The following is a 24,628-nucleotide window of genomic DNA, read 5'->3' as shown; positions in this document are numbered from 1 at the left end:
AAAGCAAAGTAGTATCAAAGATTTGCCTGATGATAAATTCCCCGTGAAGGAAGCCGAACAGTTATTCAAGGTCTGTAGAAATGCATTAGAGCACTGAATCGGTGCTGCATGAAAGCTGTATACAGCATTGTACAGACTACACACTGTGCAGCAGGCATGAGCAGATGCAAATATATGCAGTCTTCTCTAGAAAAATGACAACAATGTGACAAGCTAAGCTCTGTAAAGTCACCTATCATGGGAAAGGGCTTATTGCTTACATAAATATCCAGCTACTAGAAAGTGGAATGCCAGCTATTCAGTGTGCTAGTAAACAGGAATTGGCCAGGCTGTTATTACAGTCTACCATGGGCTCCACTTTGGATTTCGGAGGACTGCTTAACATTCCAGGCATACTTCTGCCACAGACATTATAGGTAGTGAAGCTCACCCTGCCCTTGCACAGCTTTCCCTTGTTATAAAGGAGAAGACATTCAACTCCTTGAAGCAGTGCACTGAACTTCCAGATTCTGAAAGCATAAGACAGAAGCGAGCTTCACTTATATCTCAGTAGCAACGTAAAGTAATAAGGATCAATTCTACATATCGCTACAATGTCTACAAACAGACCATAAACTCACCGCTAATGTAAAGGAAAAATCAAGATGAGTAACTTTTGTTGTCTACATGATCTGTCAGGACTCTGCGATGCGGACACGGATCTAGAATGACGTCACAGCATCAGTAATGCGTCTGTCAGGGCATACTTAGTGCCGTTCAGCCCTGGATGTCGAGGAATTAACATATAACTTCTGTCTATTGACTGATTGGCTGTGTGTTATCCCAGCCAGCCATAATAACATAGTATGTAAGGCCAAAAAAATACATACATACATCCAGTTTAGTCTATCCCCTCACCCCACTCCAATGTTGATCCAGAGAAAGGCAAAAAAAAACAACCATTGAGGTAGTCAATTTTCCCTATTCCTTCCCGACTCTAATCTGGTAATCAGAATAATCCCTGGATATCTCACCCTTCTGAAGTAACTTGGTTTAGCTATTTAGGTCACCTCCTTGATGCCAGTTATACAATTCTATTTTCCTGTATGCCTGGTCAATTTAAGTGTTGGTGTGGGGTTTTTACTTTAGGTCAGTGTATTTTTCTGTCTCTTGTTCAACATCAGGTTGTACCCTTATCTCCCTGTGCGATTTGCTTCTATTGTGTAACTTTTGTCAGCTTTCCCCTTCGTGTTTATTGGATCTATCCCCATTTGGTCCATCCAAGGTTCCCATCTCTCTCTTAATCCATCTAGGGTCATTATAGGGAAACCCCACGCTTCTGTCATGGGGTCACTCTTTTCAGGGCAGGTGCCTCCCTCCTTAACCAGGTTCAGCCAATTTAAGAACAGACATAGGTCCTGACCTTTCCTCTCCTTTGCCCTGGTGTGTATCACATCTCCCAGTCCAATCTTGTTCTTGTGGCTCTTATGTCATCCTTGTTAGGCGTGACATTATCACAGATCATGAAGATAATTTACAGCTACATTCGGCAAGCGGCAGCTACTAATGTCTAGTAAATTATAGTTAATGCATATAACACAGCTATAGCTACACCCTTTAAGCTGGCATTACGTTTCCCAGAAACATTCCAGCAAACATATTCCCTGGGTTGCATACATTTCACAAGGACTTCTATGGAAAACGCACCATTAAAATGGGTGGTACTTAAAAAGCGAAGTCATCTACAACTTTTAATACAGCTAAATCAAATGTATACTGAAAGTAGTGGTCAAATGTAGGACAAAAGCACACTCTATGACATACGTTTAACTAATTGTAGGCTATGGGATAGTTTTCTGGCATACAGGGCCAGTTTGACTATGGGGCACAAGGTACACCTGCACCCATGGCAGTAAGGTTTCCTGGCATCAATCACCACTTCCAAATGTATCTACATCCTCATAGTTGAAAACTATGGCGGAGCAAGAAGCCATCAGCTCTCTACCCCACCATTCTCTGCAAAAGGCCTCCGACAGCGCAATGCAACGAAGACAATGCACCTGTGTCAAGTCATTGAGAACACAAGACATGGTAGCTTGGCGCAGGCGGTGCAATGCACTATATTATTACTATTAAATTAGGTTTAATTATACATAGTTGGTGGACAATTCCTGAGGTGCCTGGGGAGACGGAAAGCTTGTTCAAGTTATCTTCCATGTGAAGTTAATCCTCACTTGACAACAGTAGCCAAATAGAACGATGTTCACCAGTCCTGCCAATTGGACCAGCCTGCTATAATAATATGGAGACAGAGCTGGGTTGTTATCTAAGAAAGTTTGATTGCTTATATTTTGTTGCCAATGTTCTATTTCAACATATTGAATTTGCGTTGTGTCTATTTTTGCATTACAGACAGTCTGACTACGTTTAATGATACTGTCGATTTTGAGTGGTATCATGATAATTTTGGAACCATCTATACTGCCAACTGGCCGACGCTTCTGCAGCTATCAGAGCTAGTTAGCGAAAAAAAACTATAAGTAGTTTCCTTGTTCATCACAATGGAAAACTAACAAGACTAAAACACTCACTAGAAAGTAAAGAGTCTAACATGTTATAAAGGAAGCAATTGCCTAAGCAACAGTGAGTCCGGGACCTTTCAGTTTTATTACAATTTGTTATGTTGTGGCCTTGAGGAAAAACTTGAATTTTTTAAAATTTACACATCATTCTGCACTTTGAATCCCATAATGACAAAGTGAAAAGAGAATGTTAGAAATCTTTGTAAAATTTTAAAAAATGAAATAACTATCATTTTGCATTGACATAAGTAAATATTCACAAGCTGTACTCAGTACTTAGCTGAAGAACCTTTCACAGCTATTACGGGCTACCATTTTCTTGGGTATGATGCCAGGTCTGTACCTCCATGCAATCCAGTCTCAGAGCTCTACAGGAAGTTCTTTCCTCCTCATGGCTTTGTTTTGGCTCTAATATGGATTGTGAGCTGTGAGACCTTATATAGACAGTGATGTGTCTTAAAATTAATTTTTAGTCAACCGAATTTACGACAAGTGGACTCTACTCAAGGTGTAGAAACATCTCAAAGATGATCAAGAGAAAAGGGAGGGTCCCAGGGTTACATTTTAGGTGTCGTACCAAAGGGTCTGCAAAATGTTAGTTTTTCATTACAGAAAAAGATTTCTAACATTCCATTTTCACTTTGTCATTATGGGATACTGAGTACAGAATGATAGGGAAAAGTTTGTTTTTATTTTTGATTTGCACATGGCCACAACATAAAATGTAAAAAAGTGAAAGGATCTAAAGACTTTTTCAGACACACTGTATAACCAATGTTAAAAGTGAACACATTTGAACACTTTTTTAACCCCTTAAGGACCAAGCTGTTTTGTACCTTAAGGACCAGACACTTTTTAGGGATTTACCCATGTGGCGGTTTTACTGCTCTATTTTTTTTTCCTTTAGCTACCAAAATTATTTTTGATGTGTTTTTTTTTCCGTGACATATAGGACTATTTTTTTATATCTTTTTCACAGACTTTTTTTTCCGTTTTTTTTTAGGTTTATTGTGGGTAAGAAGCTAAAAAAAATCATTTTTTTTAACATTTATAATTTTTTTAAAAATTATTTTTATATTTACACTAAAATAAAGTATGGGAATAGATTCCTCTATTTGTTTCGGACGTTTTGATATATAGTATGTATGGTTTTGGTTTACAGGGCGCATACGGCGTCTGCTTTGTTATTCTCTTTCTTATGTATATATTGTTGTTTTATTCTGTTATTTTATTTTACTTATTTATGTAATTGTGTTTTTTACTATCTATGTCCCCCATGACGTCATATAAGACCTCTGGGGGACATTCACATATTTTTTTTTCTTTATTTGACACTTTCCCACTGTAGCTGGGGCATCCATAGGAGCCCTAGTTACAGGGGAAAGCAACCCCTGTGGTGACATTAGTCACCTGCAGAGCTGCCAGGGTCTAGTCTGACCCTCCAGCTCTGCAGTAGCAGGGAATCCCAGGAGGTCACATGACCCCCCGAGGCTCCTGTAGTGAAAGTACATGTTACTTTCACTTTCCCCATACAGTGCTCATGTATATCGGGAAAGCAGAAGGCAGGAAGGGTTAAAAACCCCTCCTGCCTTCTGCTCCGGGTTATCAGCTGTCACTAACAGCTGATAACCTGTTCCTGCCTCTGACTGATTGCAGAGCCAGGAGACTTAAAGCACCGCCGTAATTTTACTATCGGCGGTGCTCTAAGCCCAGGACCAGCTGCCGTAAATTTACTGTGGCTGGTTCTAAACGGGTTAATTAAAAGGGCTTAAAGAAGTTTTGCCACTTTTTACTATTATTGAACCTGAGGCTATGTCACCAATAGCAGATCAGTGGGGATCTGTCGCTCAGGGTCCCTGCCAATCAGCTAATCCTCTGGCCTGCTGTCAGTGCAGTGGAGCTGGACATTCATATCAGTGGTCAGGGCCGGAAGTGTAATAAACTGCTTCACTCCCATTGAAAACAATGGGAGCAAAGTAGTCTATTACACTTCTGGCCCTGACCACCAATGACAACATTCGTCTCGCTGCACTGACAACGGGCTAGAGGATCAGCTGATACGTGGGGATCCACTGCTCGGGAGAGAGACACAGGCAGAGAGGCACACAGTGAAGCTGCTACAACTTCTAGTAAGTGTTTATCCCCTCTCAGTGCTTGATTCCCAGCTACACTGCTCAGTACTGCTGCATAGTGTCCTCTCTGCTGTTGCATCTGAGGATATACTACAGAGAGGTAGGGAAGAAGGATCTCCTTTTCTCTGTATGTGCAGTGTATGGGAGACATAACAGTAGTCTCTATTCACCAGCTCAGGGAATACTGAGATTTAGAGATGCAGCCTGCAGAGAGGAAAAACTGCTTAAAATGGAGGCTACCATGGTTAAAAACAACATCATGCCTCATGTACACACACAACTTATCCCTATAACTCTCCTGAAAGTGTTTCTATGCTTTAAATAATAAATGCCTGCTTACCTGCAGACTCGAATATAAGCAGCTTAGGAGCTTAAAGGGCACTGTTAGGGTATGTGATCCAGGCTCCCTGGATCCAGCGGTGTCCACTGCTGAAGATTGCGTACATCACTGAAAATGTGCCGCTTTTCACAGTTCCGTGTCTGCACTGTCCTATACAAGCCCATGGCAGTGCGTGTGCCTGGCACCGTGAAAAGAGTCAGATTTACAGTGCTGATGGGCAGAGGGTGACAGCGCTGGATCGTGGAAGCGGGTAAGTATAAAAAAAAATACATCACCCGGCTCCCTGCCATGTCATAACTTAGTTTATGGTGCTGTGGGGAAGTTACGGGTTCCCCTTTAATGCATACTGTTTTATATTTGAGTCCCATGTATGAATAGTACCTAGTCATTTCCTAAACTCCCTCCAGTGATGGCTGCGGTTTGCCAGATATTACATTTATGCTGGAGATTTGTATCAGAAAAACAAAGCTACATTGTTACAGATAACATAGTAACACAGTTCATTAGGCTGAAAAAAAGATACAGTAGTTGTCCATCTACCCTGTTTCCCTGAAAATAAGACATTCCCTGAAAATAAGACATAGCATGATTTTCCAGAATTTTTGAGGATGCAAAATGATTTTTCAGGCTTTTTGAGAATGCTTGAAATATAAGCCCTACTCCAAAATTAAGCCCTGCTAACAGTTAATTAAAAAAGTCAATTTAAACAGTGTCCAGGCAAGCTATACATGTAAAAAAGTTAAACCTTTTTGAACAAAAATTAATATAAGACACTGTCTTATTTTTGGGGAAACACGGTAGTTCAGCCTTACCCCAAAGACAAAAACAAACCCAATGAGGTAGAAGCCAATTTTCCTCATTTTAGGGGAAAATAAATCCTTCCCAATTCTCGTCTGGCCATCAGAATAATCGCTGGATCAACAACCCCTCTGAAGTAAGCAGTGACTATAACATGCAGTATTGTAGCACTCCTGAAAGAGGTCTACCCACACTTGTTCCAAGTCTCTCAGATTTCTTGACTTTCCCATACTGATATGGATTCACATTGATCCACTGAAAACTTGCTCACTTGACTTATGTAACCCTCCGGGTTCACTCGTAAGGGCTTGCTCACACCAGCGCATTTACGCACAGAGTATTGAACCTATTTCAATGGGTTCATTCTAGCTTCCGTTTTTGTGCACACATCAAAAAAAAAACCACGATATACTCTATTTGGTGCACATTTTCCACTGCGCAATTTTCGTGTGGAAATCAAAAACATCGAGGACTAATTAGGCTGCACAGCCTTTTAAATCATGGCGCGATTGTGTTCTGCGCCAATGTAAACGATCCTGGCAGTGCAGAAAGTACAGTAAAGAGTGCAGACATGTGTGCGATAGCGAGACGTTTAGTGCTGTGAAGGTCATGCTATCTCGAGTATTTCTGCGCTTACGCTTGTCTGAAGGAGCCCTAACTTCCATACAGTAAACTTTTGACATACCATGAATGTTTCAGATGCTAATACCCTTCAAAGCATTACTATGGACTCTCGGGAGCAGTTCAATATGACAATGTGACCTTCAGACTAGGAAAGCTAGTGCACCCCTGCTTTAGATGCAACTGATTGGCATTGTGCACTATTTTTTTTTCGCTTCTCTACTTTAGATTCCGTGATCCATTCAGGGAATTAATACCATGCTTGTTTTTGTCCCGATATAGGTAACCTTATATTTCCTTACATTGAACCGCATTTCCCATTCTGTTGTCCAGATTAGTCACCAATGCAGAATCTGTAAGCCCAAGTTTACAAGCAGCATTTTTGCTGTAGGCCATAGCAGTTTTGCATTTGCAGTAGCCTGATATTACATATCATAATGAACAAGACTTGTAAGAATCCCGGTTACACATTACAGCCAGACATGTTAGGACATGCTGCAGCTTCCCCAATAACAGCAATTCGGGGGGAAAAAATGGTATTAAAAAACAAATTTGAAGTCCAATATTGCAAAACTACATTATATCATTTCCTAGCACTGGGTATACAACAGAACCCCATCTTCTATTGCAGCAAGTGTGGTAAAACGCATGTATTTACTGACACAGCATTATACTATAATGACAGTGCTGGTTTCCTTTACAGTGTCAAATGCTCATAGCAATCAATCTTATTCCAAATTTTATGTGGTGGTGGCTCTTCTAAGAATGTGGTCAGTGGTTAGCAATGCTGGGGTCCTGGGTTCAAATCTCATCAAGAGTAACATAAACTTTGAAAAACTCTATACAGATGTCACCCTTGGTTAAATGTGAACCTATGACTGCAAAGCAGCAATGCAACTGAGTGACTCCCTATGCTTGTACTTTCATTGCCAAAGAAAGAGAAGAGCAAGAATAATAAACCCAAGAGTGCATAAAAACCCAATACAAACATCACCCTAGGCCATATTTGAACCTGCACTGCAAGGCAGCAGTGCTAACAACTGAGCCATCATTCTTGATTATTTTTTTTCTTCTCCAGAGGACGACAAGTAAGAGAAGGATAAACACAACGAGAATATGCAATCTCAATGCAGATGATGTCCATAGTCAGACTAGAACGTAAAACTGTACTGTTACAAGGCAACAGTGCTAGCCACTGACCCATCAAGCTTTTTGCTTCTTTTTCCTCCTGCTTCTTCCTTCTCCAGAGGAGGAGGAGAAAGACGATGAATGAGAAGAAGAAGACATTCCTTCTTCTCCTTCCCATTTACCTCCTTCTTCTCCTTGTCATCTGGAGGAGGAAGAAAGAGGAGAAAGAGGAAGCAAAAAGAAAGTACGTGGTGGCTCAGTTGTTAGCAATACTGGAGCTGCAAGTTCAAATCTGACCAAGAGTGATATTTGTATTGGGGTTTTATCTTCTTGCTCTGGCTTTGAAAGAGCAAGTATGGTGGCTCAGTCATTAGCACTGCTGCCTTGCAGTCCTGGGGTTGTAGATTCAGGTCTGACAAAGCGTGACATGGAATTATTAAAGTTCAACCTAAGCGCTAACCACTGAGCCCCATTCATTGAACCACAATTAATAAATGCTGAAAAATGTAATGAAAGATGTAAGTGAAAGGTTTAGGGATGCTTTCCATTTCATTTCTGATTCCTGTTTTTAGTAAAACTGAATCCATTGAAAAAAAAGGCTAGTGTTAACAATCCCTAATGGAAACTACAGATAAAAGCACTTAATATTATGCATCACTCAAAGCTGCCATTCAATACATACGGGGGCAGCGGACCCCAATTCTTGTGACCTGTAGTGCTCCCCTAGTCTGACTCCCACTGATCAGACCCTTACCCTCCATCCTGTGGATAGAAGATAAGTAAACTTGGCACAATCCTTTTAAAGTAGAGCTGCAACTCTACATGCTCCAACTCCCAGCATACCATGATATGGAGACAATCAGCAGAACAATAGCCCTTCTGCTAGCAATCATGTAACGATCTGTAAATTAAAAAAACACAATGCATTTCATGTAACATTTCAACAGCAACATTCCTCCAATCTGACAACGGATAATCCAGAAAGTCTCTTAAAATGGCATACTTACAAACAGAGGCGTAACCTGAAGCTCCCGGGCCCCGATGCAAAACCTGTAACAGGGCCCCCGCCTATAATGCTTTACTCATAGTACTGGGTTCCCTATATGGAGAAGAGAGGCCTTATGGGCCCCCTAAGGCTTCTGGGCCCGGGTGCAACCGCATCCCCTATAGTTACGCCCCTGCTTACAAACATTAAAAAAAGAAAGACTGTAGACTTTTTGTCCCACCAAAGAATTCTCCCCAAACATTCAGCAACAGATTTTACACTAATTATCATAAATCCCTCCATTCTACAGTACAGTCTACAGAGCTGCCCTATGAAAGTCACTGGTAACTATGAATTTGTGCTTATTTCTAACACAAAACTGTATGATAATCTGGAATCTCAGCAGACGACTGAGCCGAAAAAGCCGATTAGGAGATCCTTCAGATATAAAGTTAAGGCAGAAAGTTCTTTATCCTTAGAAATGAGTTTTATATACTTTACAATGACTGTCCAATATCTGATAATCCGCCACTTCTCAGGTCCCTCTGATGCCAGTGTTAAAGGAATTTTACTACAATTCTTAACCCTACCAACAAGGGCACAATGACCATCAAAACTGCCTTGAATTAGCACAGTATGCAGTTCGCTTGTCCTGACAGACCTCTTCACTCTAATGGGGTCCATCGGGTTTCCATCATGGTGTCTAGTCCTGATGCACCTGATGAAAGTTCCAATATTGAACCGAAAACACGTAGCACTACTGTATATTTGCTACCTTTGTTCCAATAAATTAATTTTCCACGACCATTGGTGTCTCCTGAAATGCAAGATACTTGCGCAAAGATAACTGCGTTGACAATGTATCAGGAAGCCCATGGCAAGTCTAGGTTTCCATTTAGACTGTAATAGGCTCCACTGTTCAGCGGACCAAAGTGAGAGTCTGTTCTCATTTTCTACTACTTGACAGTTGCTGGGTTTATTTTTTTTGAGTCCTTCTACACCCAGAAGGTGCTTTTTTAAATCTCTCCCTGCTTGATGACAGAGTCTGGGCTCGGCTACTACATTTCGTCATGGTGTCTGCCATTTTACCGGAAAAAAAATAGCACTCCATGCTGCATTACTAGAATCTATGATGGAAGCTCTGACATAGATGTGAACCAAGCTTTACTCTGCTCTAAATCACATAAACCTTCTTAAAGTAATCACCTAATTTAGAGGATACTCAAGGGGTATCGTAGCCTTATCAATTAGGTACACCTAATTATCCAAGCTCTTCTGTTTTACTGTTGCAATGCAAGAGATATATAGTGCGACATCCACCACAAAGTCAATAAGTCAACAATTCAAAGTGTACAGCATGTGTGATGCTTCTATCTTAGTAAAATATTACAAAGGTTAATTAAGACAAAGCTGCATGCTCAGTGTCAGTGTCTGAGACCCTGTTATTACAACTACAATACCTATCTTTTGTACACGTACTTCTTGCTATGCACACGGCACTACTGCATAAAATATAATTCACAACCTATATAGGTTTATATGTAATATAACATAGAGCTCAGCTTCTCTCCTTCTGCCATATGCAGTTCCTCAGATAGGGCTACAGAAATCATCTGACAGTTTCCTTTTAAACTTATGGCAGGGGACACAGCTATGAGCAACTCTGGAGGTACACGTTAAGGTCATCTATCTTTTATGCCAGGTTCACACAAGCATGTCGGATTCCACATACAGGAGGCACGCAGGCAGTCATGCGCAGTATAGTTTTGTTTTAAATTTGTATTTCCCATGCCGTTGCTTAGTGATGACGCGGGTACCCGCAGCCTATACGCAATGTTAATTGCGTTTGGGCTGCTGGTCCACTAGTCTCCATTAACATTAATGGAGGCCGTCAGTGATGATTAAATGTACTTCTGTTCAAGTTGCCACAGACCTAAACGATATATCCAGCTTTGCAACCAAATTTTATTTATTGTACCAAGACATGCAAAATGCAAAATTAAGCAATTTGACAAACAATCATGGGCAACAGTTTTCTACCACGTTGTCTCTTCATGGTAACAGACAATGGACTCTGAAGCTAGATCCTGCAGTCACACTTCCTTCCACTTGTCCTCTACTTCTATTTTACATACATTTGGTACTTGGCAGGAAATCGGGGACAGGTAGAAGGAAGTATGACTGAGGCATCACACTACACATTGTTTGTCTGTTGGTGCTGTACACACAAAACGGTAGCAAACTTCTGATGAGGCCATGCAAAGTTGTTTTAATTTTCATTGTATAGGTGAGATCACATACAGAGGAATTACTGCAAAATAGTAACATAGTATGTAGAGTTGAGCAAACGTTCTCTTCCGAGCTTGATGCTCGTTCAAGTATTAGCATACTCGATGGTGCTCGCTACTCGAGCGAGCATGACGCTGTGTTCGACCCCGCCCCAGTTTTGGCCCCCACCGCAGGAAACAAACACAGAAAAAAAAAGCTTGGCAACCGGCGGGTCCCATACCAAAATGCTCGAGTCTCCCATTGCAGTCAATGGGGTTCATTACTCGAATAGAGCTCTCGAATTTTATGGAAAGCTTGACTCGAATAACGAGGACCTGAGCATTTTGGTGCTCGCTCATCTCAAATAGTATGTAAGGCCAAAAAAAGACATATGTCCATCCACTTCAGCTTATTACCACCCAATGTTGATCCAGGAAAAGGCAAAAAAAAGCCCAATGAGATAAAAGCTAATTTCACCCCATTTAAGGGATAAAATTCCTTCCTGACTGCAATCTGGAAATCGGAATAATCCCCGGATCACGGACCCTTCTGAAGTAATCAGTGACTAGAACATGTAATATTGTGAGCTGAAATTCTGCTGCAATGTACAGTACAATGTAGCAAACCCCATTCTCATAGGCCCCTTGCACACGGCCGGATTTGTATTGCGGAATCCAGGGCTGGTGTCCGCCTCTGGATTCCGCAGCAAATACCTGACATTTACATGCCATGCAAAAGAATTTTTTTCTGCCCACGAGCAGAAAGCAATTACGATTTTCCGAGGGGGGGGGGGGGGGGGGATCACGGCATATTCTTTTTTAGTGTGGGTTACGCATGGACAACTTCCATTGAAGTCAGTGGAAGCCGTCCGTCTCGCAATGAGCATTTTAGTAGGGTCGTGGAATCCGCTTCATTGTCTAGTGACAGCGAGGGATGATCTGTACTGCGCAGGTCTGACGGCTCGCCGGCCAGAACATCTGCAGTACAGAAGGCCATTTGCACTGACAGATATGCAGGGTTCACCGGCTGGGCACAGGGTTGGATTCCACTGCAGAATCCCACAACCCATTTGTGTGCAGGCGGCCTTACAGTGGAAAAGAATCTGCAGCGGAAGACAGCCGTGCTGAGGATTTTCAAATCCACAGCATGCTCTATTTGTTGCAAATATGCCACAGATTACAGAATTCCTTCATTGTAAAGCAGATGATGATTTACTCCATGTGTGATCATACCCTATATGTACTGAACTTATAGAAAAATTTGGCAACGGAGGTTCACATCCCCTTCACCCCACATAATCCGAGAAGAAGCAAAACCAAATAGGATCTCATATGGCCATAGCTCCCAACTTTTTGGACAGTCAAAGAAGGAATCGTATGGTTCTCTGTGTAGAAGATCCGCTTTCCGATACATATCTGTGCGCTTAAATCGTTTTCATTCAAATATTAGCACAAAATCATCAGAATGCAGACATTTCTAAAATACAAGTTGTACCATATGATGGATTAACATACAAATTGGGAACCAAGATATAGTTAGGAACGATATAGATGGTTTTTGTAGCAACATTGTACGTTTAATATACATCTATTTCCCCGGTCAAAAAGAGGGACATTTAAAGGGGTTGTCCGGGTTAACGACATCCATCACCGAGTTGCCCATGCCTTAAAATAAAAAATCAGTTGTTACTCCCCTCCCCCAACTTCCCTGTTCATCTTCCTCCTCCAGTCTCTGCTGTGACATCACTTAGCAGCCCGTCCACAAAGACGCTGCAGCAGCCAATGACAGTGATCACGGCTGAGCGTTGTCATTGGCTGCTACATCAGGTTGACAGAACGTCACCACTGTCTATAAACAGATAGTAGAGACCGAAGCCGGCAGCAGGGGACAAACGGGGGAGCAGGGAGATTTGGGTAATTGCTAATGTTTTATTTTAAGGTATGAGTGACCCAGTGACATGGGTGGCCACAACTCGGACAACCCCTTTATGGAGCAAAGAAAAACAGAGAAGCTTGGGTCAAAAATAGGGACTGTTCCTCCAAAAGAGGGACACTTGGCAAGTATGTATATCATAACAATATCAATAACTCAGCACATTGAAAGCTGTGCTCTGATTGGTTGCTATAGACAAAAAAATCCACCATTCTTCTCTTGATTCACGAAACCCACTGTATGATGTTCCTATCAGTTATTCCAGTCAGCCAATAGCATCAATCACAGTCTACATGGGATATTTCCAGGGCAGCTAAAGCTGAATTCTGCACCTTACTTCACTACCATAGCGACCTAGAATCCCCTAATAAGGATTTTTATAGACTGAAATGTACATGGTGGATGATGGAAAACTAGGCCGGAAGACTTGCCTATTGCAACCAATCACAGCGCAGTTCTTATACTGCTGAGCTAAAACAAAATTTTTGCAAAAGACACCAATGGTGCGGAATTTGACGCAGAATTTTCCGCGTCATTTCTGCAACTTGTAAACATACCCCTAGGCTTATAGTATGTATATTCTAATTCATTAGCCATTATGACTTCCTGAACCAAGAAAGACATTTATCTCATTCAATAGCTGACACCGTAAAGGCCCTTTTACATGGGATGAGTGTTGGGCAAACGATGCCTAACAGCACATTCTCGTGTATCCTCGCTCCCGTGCTGTTACACAGGAGCGAGTATCGTGGGATCGCTGACAGCGCAGCCAGCAAGGAGGTGGGGCGGCTGGAGGAGAGTTCTCTCCCCCACCCCTCTCCATTCACTGGAAGCAGCGGCCGCTCAGTACTGAACGGCTGCTGTTTACACTGAACGATGGTCATTTGGATTTTAAGCTGCTTAAAACTGTACGACTGGAAGAATCTCATCCAGCCATTCAGTTTCTGCATACTTGGACGATTATTGTTCAAAACGCAGCGGGAGCCTGAACAACCAGAACGATAATCGTCACGTGTAAAAGGGCCTTAAGGCTACCTTCACACTGGCGAGCCCGATATCTTGCTTGCCGATGTGCGTTTTTCACGCCTTGCATCATTTCTGTGAAATTGCGATCCTCAAGCATGCATCAGAGGATCACAAGTATTTCCCATTGATTTCAGTGGGAAACCGCATTGCACTCGCATGCACATCGCACGGCATGCAATGTCTTTTAAGTTCCCATTGAAAACAATGGGCGAGGCATTAGAACACACAACGATTTATATCTTGGCAGCATCAATGTGAGTGAAAAATATATAAAATAGCTCATGTGAATAAGTGCATTCAAAAGAATGGAGTTCATAAATGTGCGTCTCTCAATGCCCAAAACTCGTGCGAGATTCTCATTCGTATGAATGTAGCCTAAATGTGCCATAATAATACAATATTACAGCTTCCACCCGTCTCTGTATAGTCATCACTACTAAGAAACTGATAGTCTACAAAACAAAGTACATAAGAGCATTGCTCCATGATCACAACTTGGCCCGGGCCACAAATCTCCTCCGCATGCTTCCATACCGCCTTGTACAGTGTCCATTGGAGGTTCACCATACAACAGGAAGATTACTGCATAGATACCTCTGACGGATGCCGCTGTATAGATATGCATTTTTATCTGTTAGGCATAGACTCCCATTTTTTAAAAATTGTATATGTTTTTTACTACATGCTACTATATGAAATAGCGCAGCAGTCTGTGCAGTTCCATGCAGCTGAAGAGCGGTGGACCAGTGTATACCATACTCTTTTGGCCTCTGTTGGGTGATTGGGGGCCTATAACATTTTTGATGTTTCAGAAAACTTTGAATCCAGTCATTTTGCAACTATAATGTGGGTGAAAGATGAGATTTTCTGACCTTAAAGGGGTTGTCCCGCGCAGAAACTGGTTTTTTTTAAATTTTTTTAACCCCCCCCATCCCCGTTCGGCGCGAGACAACCCCGATGCAGGGGTTAAAAAAACAAACCGGAGAGTGCTTACCTGAATCCCGGCGGTCCGGCGTCTTCATACTCACCTGCTGAAGATGGCCGGCGGGGTCTGCTCCCTCCGTGGACCGCAGCTCTTCTGTGCGGTCCATTGCCGATTCCAGCCTCCTGATTGGCTGGAATCGGCACGTGACGGGGCGGAGCTACACGGAGCCGGCATTCTGCACGAGCGGCCCCATTGAAGACAGCAGAAGACCCGGACTGCGCAAGCGCGGCTAATTTGGCCATCGGAGGCCGAAAATTAGTCGGCACCATGGAGACGAGGACGCCAACAACGGAGCAGGTAAGTATAAAACTTTTGATAACTTCTGTATGGCTCATAATTAATGCACGATGTACATTACAAAGTGCATTAATATGGCCATACAGAAGTGTATAGACCCACTTGCTGCCTCGGGACAACCCCTTTAAGGTTACTCTGTGGTTAGATGATGATGATAATATGTCTACTCTAGCCATTCGGAGATTTTAGGGGTTGTTCAGGATTAGGCTGCATTCACAGTTGTGAAGGAGGACCCATCGGAGCCTATGGCGCAGATCTGGCATGCTGCACTTTTTCGGCTAGGAAAATGCCAAATAGGATACTGGAAGCCACACAAGCCCCATTATACTCAATGGAGTCTGTCTTGCCCAATTGCGGTCCAGCATATACCAGATCCGGCACCTCCGTAAATCAGACAGAAGGCAGAGCAGATGTGAATGCAGCCTAAGGCCAGATTCACGCGAGTGTATTTGCGCACGAAAAATTTCCATGTGCAGTATGCAGAAAATAGAACTATTGATTTCAATGCGGTTGTTCACGTGCGTATTTGGCGTGTGCAATTCAATTGCGCAAAAATATGCACAGCTCACTTTTCCTGTGCATTTGCACAGAGCAAGAGAACATTTTGAACTCATGAAGCTATTGGCTATTTCAATAACTGAGAACATCAGTGTGACGGGTTTTTTTGCCCGCAATTGCGTATGACTTGCGCGGGCAAAAAGTACAGTGAAATACGGCAATGTACACGCAAATACGCAAGCCCATTCTGCAAAAATCGGCAATAATACGCTTATGCTAGTGGGAATCCGTCTTTTGGGCCCTAAACAGATCAGCAAGATACACCGCACATACCGATGATTACCAGGACCTCATTAGGCAAACTAGCCTTTTTTTTATCAGAACAGGGTGATTTTACACATACATCTGTCAAAGCACTTAGAGAAAAGAAAAGAAAATGCTTTTTTTCACTAAAATACCACCACTCTCGTCTATGGCCAGAGACATAGCCATAGGCGTGCAGAGATAGCAGTCACACATGGGCCCTTGAGTCTGAGGGGGGCCAGAAGCCTTTCTACTACACAAGAAAAAAACGGTATTGTAAATAGCATATGGTGGGGGCCCATTTACAGATTTTGCACTGGGACCAGGTTTCAAGTTTTTAAAATAGAGATTGCCTGCAATACCAGACCCAGCCAAGAACAAGAGTGGCGCTGTTTTTAGTTCTACTATTTTTTTTCCAACCCAGACTTTTTTCCAGAAAATCCCTCTTAATGTAGCATAGGACCATATAACTTTATGCAAGACGGCAACAGACCTAATGACAAGTCAGCCAATGCAACCTCGCATCCCACATCCCAACTTTTCCTTTAAACTTTAAATATTTGTGTTAGAAATGATTGTTAAAGTTATAACATTTACACACAACAGAGGAAGAATTTCCTTTGTGGGGCAATCTAATAATTTCCATAAGAAAATACTTCCCATCATGTGTGATTCGTTTCGGGTAAATGCCCGGGTATTTAAAACATATAAGTATGGAACATATAGTATGGGAGAGGGGGGGGTCTAAGTATGTGCCCCCCCCCCCCCCTCCCATAGGATGCCAGGAGCCAAAAAACTAAAAGTCTACCCTGGCCGTGGCCCGGCCTAGCTCATCAACGACAGAACTGGATCCTGAAGAAGAGCACATCGAATACGGAACCGGTTTACCTGTCTCTTGGGTCTATCCATGAGGTCTGTCTGGTGTTGTGATCGATATAAAATACCCTGCCATCGTAGTCCCTTGCCTCCTCCCAGCCAGTGGGTAAAGGCAGCTCCGAACTCTCCCTCATGCCAGGCAGTGGACATTGAGATGGGCATTGCTGCTGTTGATGGTGATGTTGCTGCTGTGACTGCTGTTGCCTTCTTCTCCTTCCACCACTCAGCCAGGGCATTGCAAGAACAGGCAGTCACACAGCAGTCCTTTTCCTCTGCTTGCTAATCCCCCTTTCCTCCTGCTGTCCCGGGACCTCTGTCGTTACTGTTGCTTACAGAGATCCGATACGAAGATACGAAGAGAGCCAAAGTCTCTTTTGTCCCATCTTAAGTGTGATCATCCTAGTCAAGCAAAGTACAATAATATAAATACACAAAAAGCAGCTTTTTTTGCCTTCCTCCTTGTTCCTGGGTTCTCCTGAATGCCAGGCTCAACACTTATCTTGCTGGGATCCTTAGCTTTAGTCTTTGGTTTATCTAGGATTGTGCCAAGGAAGTTCTTCCAGACATCTGAGAGGTAGAATAATTCATTTCTAGTCCGGCCAAGTGGCCAAACTGAGCTCAGAGCTCAGGTTCTTGTTCATCCATGTCTGCTCTCACAGTCGTCTCATTCCACACAGCCCAGAGCAGCCACCTCCCCTTGTTGCTGGTTCCCTCCCTCGGCTTCCTGAGCTGGGTTTCCAGTCTCAAAGCTCCAATTTTAGCTAAAGTAATGCAAGCACTACACAGGCAACCCCACTAAGGACGCTTGTGCTGCTGCCACTCATGTTTTTAATAAGCTGCTAATTCAGAGACGGCAAGGTATACAACTACACAGAGTGTAGAAAAGTTGCTGGGAATCCAAAAGTTACGCTTATTTGTTTTACGGAAAGTCATTCTTCAAATAGGAATACAAATTGAGGAAGAATAGTTTAATTTCATTAAAGATCAAAAGTTGGGATATCCAGATTGTAAGATTGTGGCAATTTCCCCCAAATGTACAGTGTAGTGAGGTGCAGAGAAGGCGGTGTAAAAAAAAAACCCCAAAAAGGCAGCAACAGTCCTTTACGGCAATAACCAACTTTACTGTTGGGCGCAGCAGAAAATATAGAGACACAATAGTCTCCTCTAGTCATAAAGCGCCCCTCTTGGACAAACAAAGACGGACGAACGGCTTCTCTGACAACCGGATCTATACTGTGTCCATCCTTCCTCTAAGGGCCTAAATACACGGGCGTATGCGAAAATACACCCAGTGGAATGAAGCGAATTTGCGCAGAACCAGTTAAAAGTTTTGTTTTTTTAGGTGTTCAAACTCTGTAGTATTGTCTGCAAGAAAAAAAAAACAAAAAAACAAAAGAAAGGGCAGAACCTATCTTTATTCGCATGTGTAAAACATAGAAACACGCCCATGAGAACAAAGCCATTGAAATCAATGTCTTCGCTTCATCGCATTTTGCACGTGTGATTTTCACGTGCGCAAAATTCTCCGCAAATATATTCGTCTGTTTAAGCTCTAAGGCACTACACCGTGCCTTGGTTGAGCAGCGATGCCCGCCTGAGTAGTTCTGGCCAGTCAGATCAGCATGTAGTGTCTTAATGCGCATTTACACGTAACGATTATCGCTCAAAATTCGTTCAAACAAACCAATTTGAGCAATAATCATTCAGTGTAAATGTGAACAAAAAAATCGTTCGCATTGGTGTATCGCCGGCTTTAGTCAACGAAAAAACTATTCCTGAATCACTGGCTTCTCGCTACGTGTAAAAGCTCCCCTCTTTGCGTTTCACTTGGAAGGTGAAGCACTGAGTGAGAAGCCAGCAGGAAGTCTAAACGCTCCGCACAAGCCCTGACGACCTTAGCGGTGACATCAGCGCTCGTGCAGTCGTTTAATCAACTGCAAGCCCATGTAAAAGGGCCATTAGACTCGAATGCATACCAATATACAGTGTGCATCAGGTAGTCAGAGAAGGGGTTCAGCCATCTTTGTTTCTTCAGGTCCCAAGGGTCACTTTAAACATTGCAATAATAGTTCACGGTATCACAAGCACCACATAACCAATAAATTACTTCTTATTACTTTAATAATAAATAACAACACTGACAACTCCTTAATTTGAAATAAAATGACCATGATCTTCATTAACCCCTTAAAGAGCATCCCCTTTTTTTTCATTTTTGTTTTTTCCTCCCCCCTTTTAAAAAATCATATCTCTTTTATTTATCCATCGACGTCGCTGTAGATCTTTCACAGTCGCAGCGCTGACAAATATGTATTTTTGTTTTATTATTTAGATTCTTTTATTATAAATATGGCAAAAGGTTTTTTATCTAGACTTTTTTAAAACTTTTTTTAAATAATTAGTAAGACTTTTTAAAACTTAAGTGTTACTTTTTTTTAGTCCCCAGAGGGGACAACAACTTGTGATGCTTTGATCGCTCCTGCAGTATGATGTAATTCCAAAGCATTACATCATACCGGGTTCTAACAGGCATTCGATCAAGCCATACCTCTGGCATAGCTTGATAGACATCCTGCTAAGACAGCCCTTGGGCCTTTCAGAAGGCCCCTGGCTGCCATGACACCTACACATATGGGACCCCAGAACATCGGTCCAGGGACTTAAATGTTGCTGTCAGAATTGACGAGGGCATTTAAAGTGTTAACAGCTCCGATAAGCAGCACAGCTTATTGGAGCTGTTGCCGGCGGGTGCCAGCTGTAAGAAACAGCTGGCCCTCGAATTGTATGGAGAGAGATCACCCCGCGATCTCCCTCCATACACACCTTGAAAGTCCTATGTCGTTAAGGGGGGTAGAAAGTTGGGATTATTCACCTATCAGATCACTATCTTTGCTTTAAGATGGTTGGCACGCGTGCCTAAAGGCTCAGGAAACTTGCAGTTTCTTTAAGTTCTAGCATCTGACAGTATTTATTTCACATACAGCAGTCACTGGTACATACAGTTCCTTTGCGTTCCCAACCCACAGAATCGCTGTCACTATTCCCCACCCGGGGCGCCTAGAGGGCGTCCTCCTCTATCAAGCACATGGACTTCAGGCTGCAAGTACCTGATGACTGCTGCACAGCTTCTCACTCTGGCTGACAGCGAACTAACCCCTGAGTGTGGCAGGAACTGATCCTTTTATCTTACTTCCTGCCACAGCTGTTCTCTCTCCTTTCAGGTACAAGAATGCCTGTCTAAAACCCCCCACAGGCCAATCTGTGTACTACCCTTCTGCAGAGATTAACCTTACAATAGTAAACCATAAATTAAATGATCATAAACCAAAAATCTTTCTAGACATCATCACAAATTCAGATAACATTCCTCATATAAATAGTACATACTGCTTGACAATGTCCACCCAGTTAGGCAACTAGCTAGGCAATGAGCCGCCCACTAACAAAGACTTGCAACTACGGCGAGAGGCCAGGGCAAAGCTCCAGTTGCTGTTCCACAGGACTGGTGTCAGCTCCCATTTCGACGCTGCCTTTCATAACTAAGTAATTAACATCAAGGACAACTCCAGCCAATGAGGATCCAGGAAGATAAAGCCAAGAATATTCAAAAACTTGAACTCCAGTTCACCAGGTAAATAGAAACCAACACAAACACAGTGCAGAGAGAGAGAAGAGGCAATGGCAGCAACCACTACAAAAAAAACCTCCGGGCCCTGTGAAACACCATGGCGGGCACCCGCAAACTCTTGCTTTCGACACACTCATTCATTATCTCCCTAGTGGTGTGCCAAATAATACTTTTGACGCTTCCCTTATGCAGTGGTATTGGTAGCCAGTTACGTCCAACAGAGCCTCCTTAAGACCTGCAAAATAGTTCTGGGTCTACCCATCAGAGAGTACCATCAGGTAATCCTGGCATCAGCTTACCCTCCTCCAGCACATTGTATCACTTGTCTCTCTGCCCGCTTTGCACATGCACTGACACTTGCCAATGACATATGCCCAACTTTATGATGGTAGGAAGCACTGTCCCTCATACGGAGTTTAGACACAAGGTCCGCATGTACAGTATAAATGCTCATGCATTGTTATGCTGTTATGGACCAAACGCCATATAGTCCAGAACAAATCATGGCTTCTGATTTCGGACGTTGCTCATGTCGATTGGTCATAGCCAACCAGTGACAAACAGTCTTAAGGAGGGCTATGTGACCACATGTCTTATGGCACATACTACAATGCAATAACAGTTAATAATCCTGTGTGTCCACAAGGTGGCAGAACATGAGTGGCAATATACATATAATAATCTATATATATACAGTAACTCACCTTTAAGAAATGGCATACAATCTGTAACAGTCCGAAAGATATATAATTATATCTTCTCAGTCTTTTTTCTAAAGGGTTTCACCATCAATGGAAATGTTTGGGGCCTGACCAAGTTCCTTCTGTAAATAGAGTGGTAGTGTATAGTATTTCTCAGTTTGATCGGCCAAGCGGTAAAATCACCCTGCTTTTTGCCAAATTGAGTCAGGTACGTCGGAACCGTTTTTTGTGAGAATCATAGGAAAATTGAATTTTTCAAAATGCCTGCTAGAGGAGTTAGAGTGCAACCAATCAGCAGCCAGGACACCTTGATAATGTCACCAAATGTGTCATGTATTTTACATATGAGGTGCAGTTTCATTGGACACCTGCATCACATGACCTAGCCATAAATAACACGGGAACAGTATAACTAGCTGTTGTTTTACAGCTGAGCAGAGGACAGAGAAGCTGCATCACCTTTATATGCCTATATAACATGTAGTCTGTATATTGGGAGAGGGTATTTTTCTGCTGCTGCTGTCACTATGAATAGCAGCAAAGCAGACAAACTATGCTTTGGCATGGGGAATTTTGCAGTTGCCTGTTTATGGCCTCAGACATTCTTCAAAGTCACTACAAATTATTTGCAGGCCTTCCGCAGCTAGCAGTGGAGTATGGCCTTCTGCTCTCACATATTCTGCTGCCCAGGCATTGCGGACTATTTAGTTGGCGGTGATTCTTTTGTTAATATAAAACAAAAATAAATCTAAACAGGAAAACAACAAAAGACAAACAGTGCGTGTTAGTGGCCTCAGATGTTGTTTAAAGTCGCCAGTCAGGCCACTACAAATTATCTGCAGGCCTTAGCCAGCATCCGTGCATACCTGCTTTTCTTTTTCTTTGCCTGTACGGCGGATGGTCTGCACGGAGAGCCATCAGACATGCGCAGTATGTTTTTTTTTTTAAATCCATGCTTTTCCTGTGGCATGGAATCCGCAACCTTTTCGCAATGTCATTGCAGGCGGCCTTACGCAGCTAGCAGTGGTTTTCTACAAACTACAAAGTTAGCTGAAAAGTTACATAAAACTACACTAAAAAGTAAACAAAAAAAAGGAAACATGAAGAAAGCAAGGGGTAGGGGATGTGTTGGTAGTAGTGGAGGTTGTAGAGGATGGGACAAGTCAGCACTTCAAGCAGCTCCCCCTGAAGTAACAGCTCCACGTTCTGCAGGAGGCGAGGCAAGCCCGCTGCCATTCCTTAGAAGAGGTTTTGGCCATTCATTACATCCACAGTACCACAGAATCGGTCGTAGAGTGGATGACACAGCATGTCTCAATTACCACCACCTCCTCTTCCCTTAGTTGGCCATGAGCATCTCCCATCTACTTCACTCGGCCATGAGCATCTCCGGTCTACTTCACCCGATGCCAAATCCCCCACATCCTCCAAAGCAGTCCACATGGATCAGTCTGAGGAGCTGTTTGATCTTTTAGTGTCATGGATGTCAACTGGGCTGTCCAAACAACCAGAGGGAGAAGACCAAGACATTGAATGCACTGATGCCCAACTATTTTTTCATCCAAAGAGGAAGATGAGGGTTGGTTAGTGCATGCAGTAAGCCGTCCACAGGCAATGTGTACTCAGTGGGATGTGAGAACAGAGGTGCCAGCTCCTGGTGCCCACTCAGGAGGAGAAGGATGATGAAGAGAAAGAAGAGATGGAAGAGGATGAGGTACTTGATCTAACAAGGAGAGACGGGGAGTCATCATAGCAGCTTGCAGGGAAGGAAGAGGCGAACATTATGGGGCAGCACCCTGCTGAGACTGAGAGTGGGGTGTCGCAGTAAAGGCTGTACCACCACCATTAGCTACTACTAGTTTCAGCAACATCAGACCCACAGCTAGATCTTTTCATAGGGCTTGTGCAGCCTGGGCATTCTTTGAAACCGCATATGATGACAAAAGAGTAATCTGTAAGATCTGCGGTAAGCATTTAAAACATGGCAAGAATGTAAACAACCTCAACACAACATGTATTAATAGTCACATGCACTCCCACGACCCGCTGCCTTGCATAGCCCACCTGATCTGGAAGCCAGAGAATTATCCTCATCCTGCTTCCTCTTCCGCTGCTGTAGCTGCCTCATCATCCATCTCCCTCCCTGTTCATGCAGTACAGAGAGGCAGTTTTGGGTAGAGATGTGGTCCAGCAAGCATGGCCAGGGGCATTACATATCCTTTACAGCACCCTGGATCAATTGCTGCAGGTTGGGCATGAAGCCAAAAGTGATGGTCCATGTTTTGTGGTACCCCAAGACTTGCAGGACATATATTTGTTTGAGTCCTCCTCACCCCCTTCCTCCTCCTTCTCTTCCTTCACCTCTTTGTACCATCTTTCAACACCCTCCATATCGGCACAGATATCCGTACAACATCGTAGGGAAGCAAAGCCACATGGCCGAAGAGCTGCAGGCCCAGGCAATGCTGTATGTGACAATAGGGCCAACCTGCTGGCCACCCTTTGCCTTGGCAATCTCACACATGTACCTTGCCTGGCCCATATGATGAACCAGGTAGTGCAGAGCTTCCAAAACAATTACCCAGGTTTACATCCACTGATGGAAAAGGGCAGGAAATTGTGTTCGCACTTTCGGCGTTCACACCCAGCCGACCTCTGGTCTGGCAGAGGTACAGCGACAGTTCAGGCTGCCACCCAATCACCTCATCTGTGACGTGCCTACACAGTAGAATTCCAAGCTGCATATATTGCAGAGACTAAGCCAGCAGTAGGGAAGTGATCATAGAGCACCACATTTTTTCATGAAAATTATGCAATGTTTTGTATTTTCCTTGCAATTTTTCATAATCAACATTTTTTTTACTTATATTAAGAGCTCATATCCAGCTAATTATTATAGTCGCAGCACAGATCACCATCTAACCTAAGGCCAGCACTGGCCAATTCCTTACACCTATGTCTATGTGCATTAAATTAATCCCACCTACACCTTATATATGTAGTGTACTACAGCTCTCTTTTGTATAGAGCTGTAATAGCGCTCACATAGAGGAGCATCTGGCCTGTACTGTACCTGCATATGCCTCCTGCTTCATATAGAGGCATCCAGATATTTTCTCAGAGAGATGTTATGCGTATTGTATCGAGGGAAGAAAAGCTCCACTATATATCGGATGTGAGAAGAATATACAAAAAAAATAATAAAATATGCCTTAAAGTTTATTGGGCGGCAGGGGTGCAATTCAGTGGGTGTTGTTATTCCAGAATATATTAGTTGGAGTCTGTTTAAAGTGTTTGCATATTGTATATACTATGCTCAAGCATATACAGTGGTCCAACATACAACACTAATTAGTCCAGGAAGACCATCATATGTGGAAAATATTGTATATTGAAACCATAACTCTACGGTAATGTCAACCAAAAACAATACAAAGTGACGATTAAAAAACAAGTCAATGCATAAAACAGAAAGAGCTGCTGGAAGCTGTAAATCACTTTCTACGATGAGGACAGGAGCTTCTTCAGAGTCCTGTACCATGCACACAC

The 24,628-nt window shown here is 42.9% G+C and overlaps 1 protein-coding gene across 1 annotated transcript in view; it reads right to left on the bottom strand.

Moving 5' to 3' along the window:
* Positions 1–17,418, bottom strand: part of WWC3 (WWC family member 3) — a 152,574-nt gene extending 135,156 nt beyond the window's left edge. The window contains exon 1 of the mRNA XM_066599932.1: positions 16,763–17,418. Within this exon, the coding sequence (XP_066456029.1) occupies positions 16,763–16,986 (224 nt within the window). The 5' untranslated portion in view covers positions 16,987–17,418. The remainder of the gene's footprint in view (positions 1–16,762) is intronic.
* Positions 17,419–24,628: the final 7,210 nt, after the last annotated feature.

This window comes from Eleutherodactylus coqui, chromosome 4 (assembly GCF_035609145.1).
Source record: "Eleutherodactylus coqui strain aEleCoq1 chromosome 4, aEleCoq1.hap1, whole genome shotgun sequence".
Lineage (NCBI taxonomy): Eukaryota > Metazoa > Chordata > Amphibia > Anura > Eleutherodactylidae > Eleutherodactylus > Eleutherodactylus coqui.
Note: the sequence above shows the minus strand (reverse complement) of the source record. Positions and strands in the feature narration are given on the sequence as shown.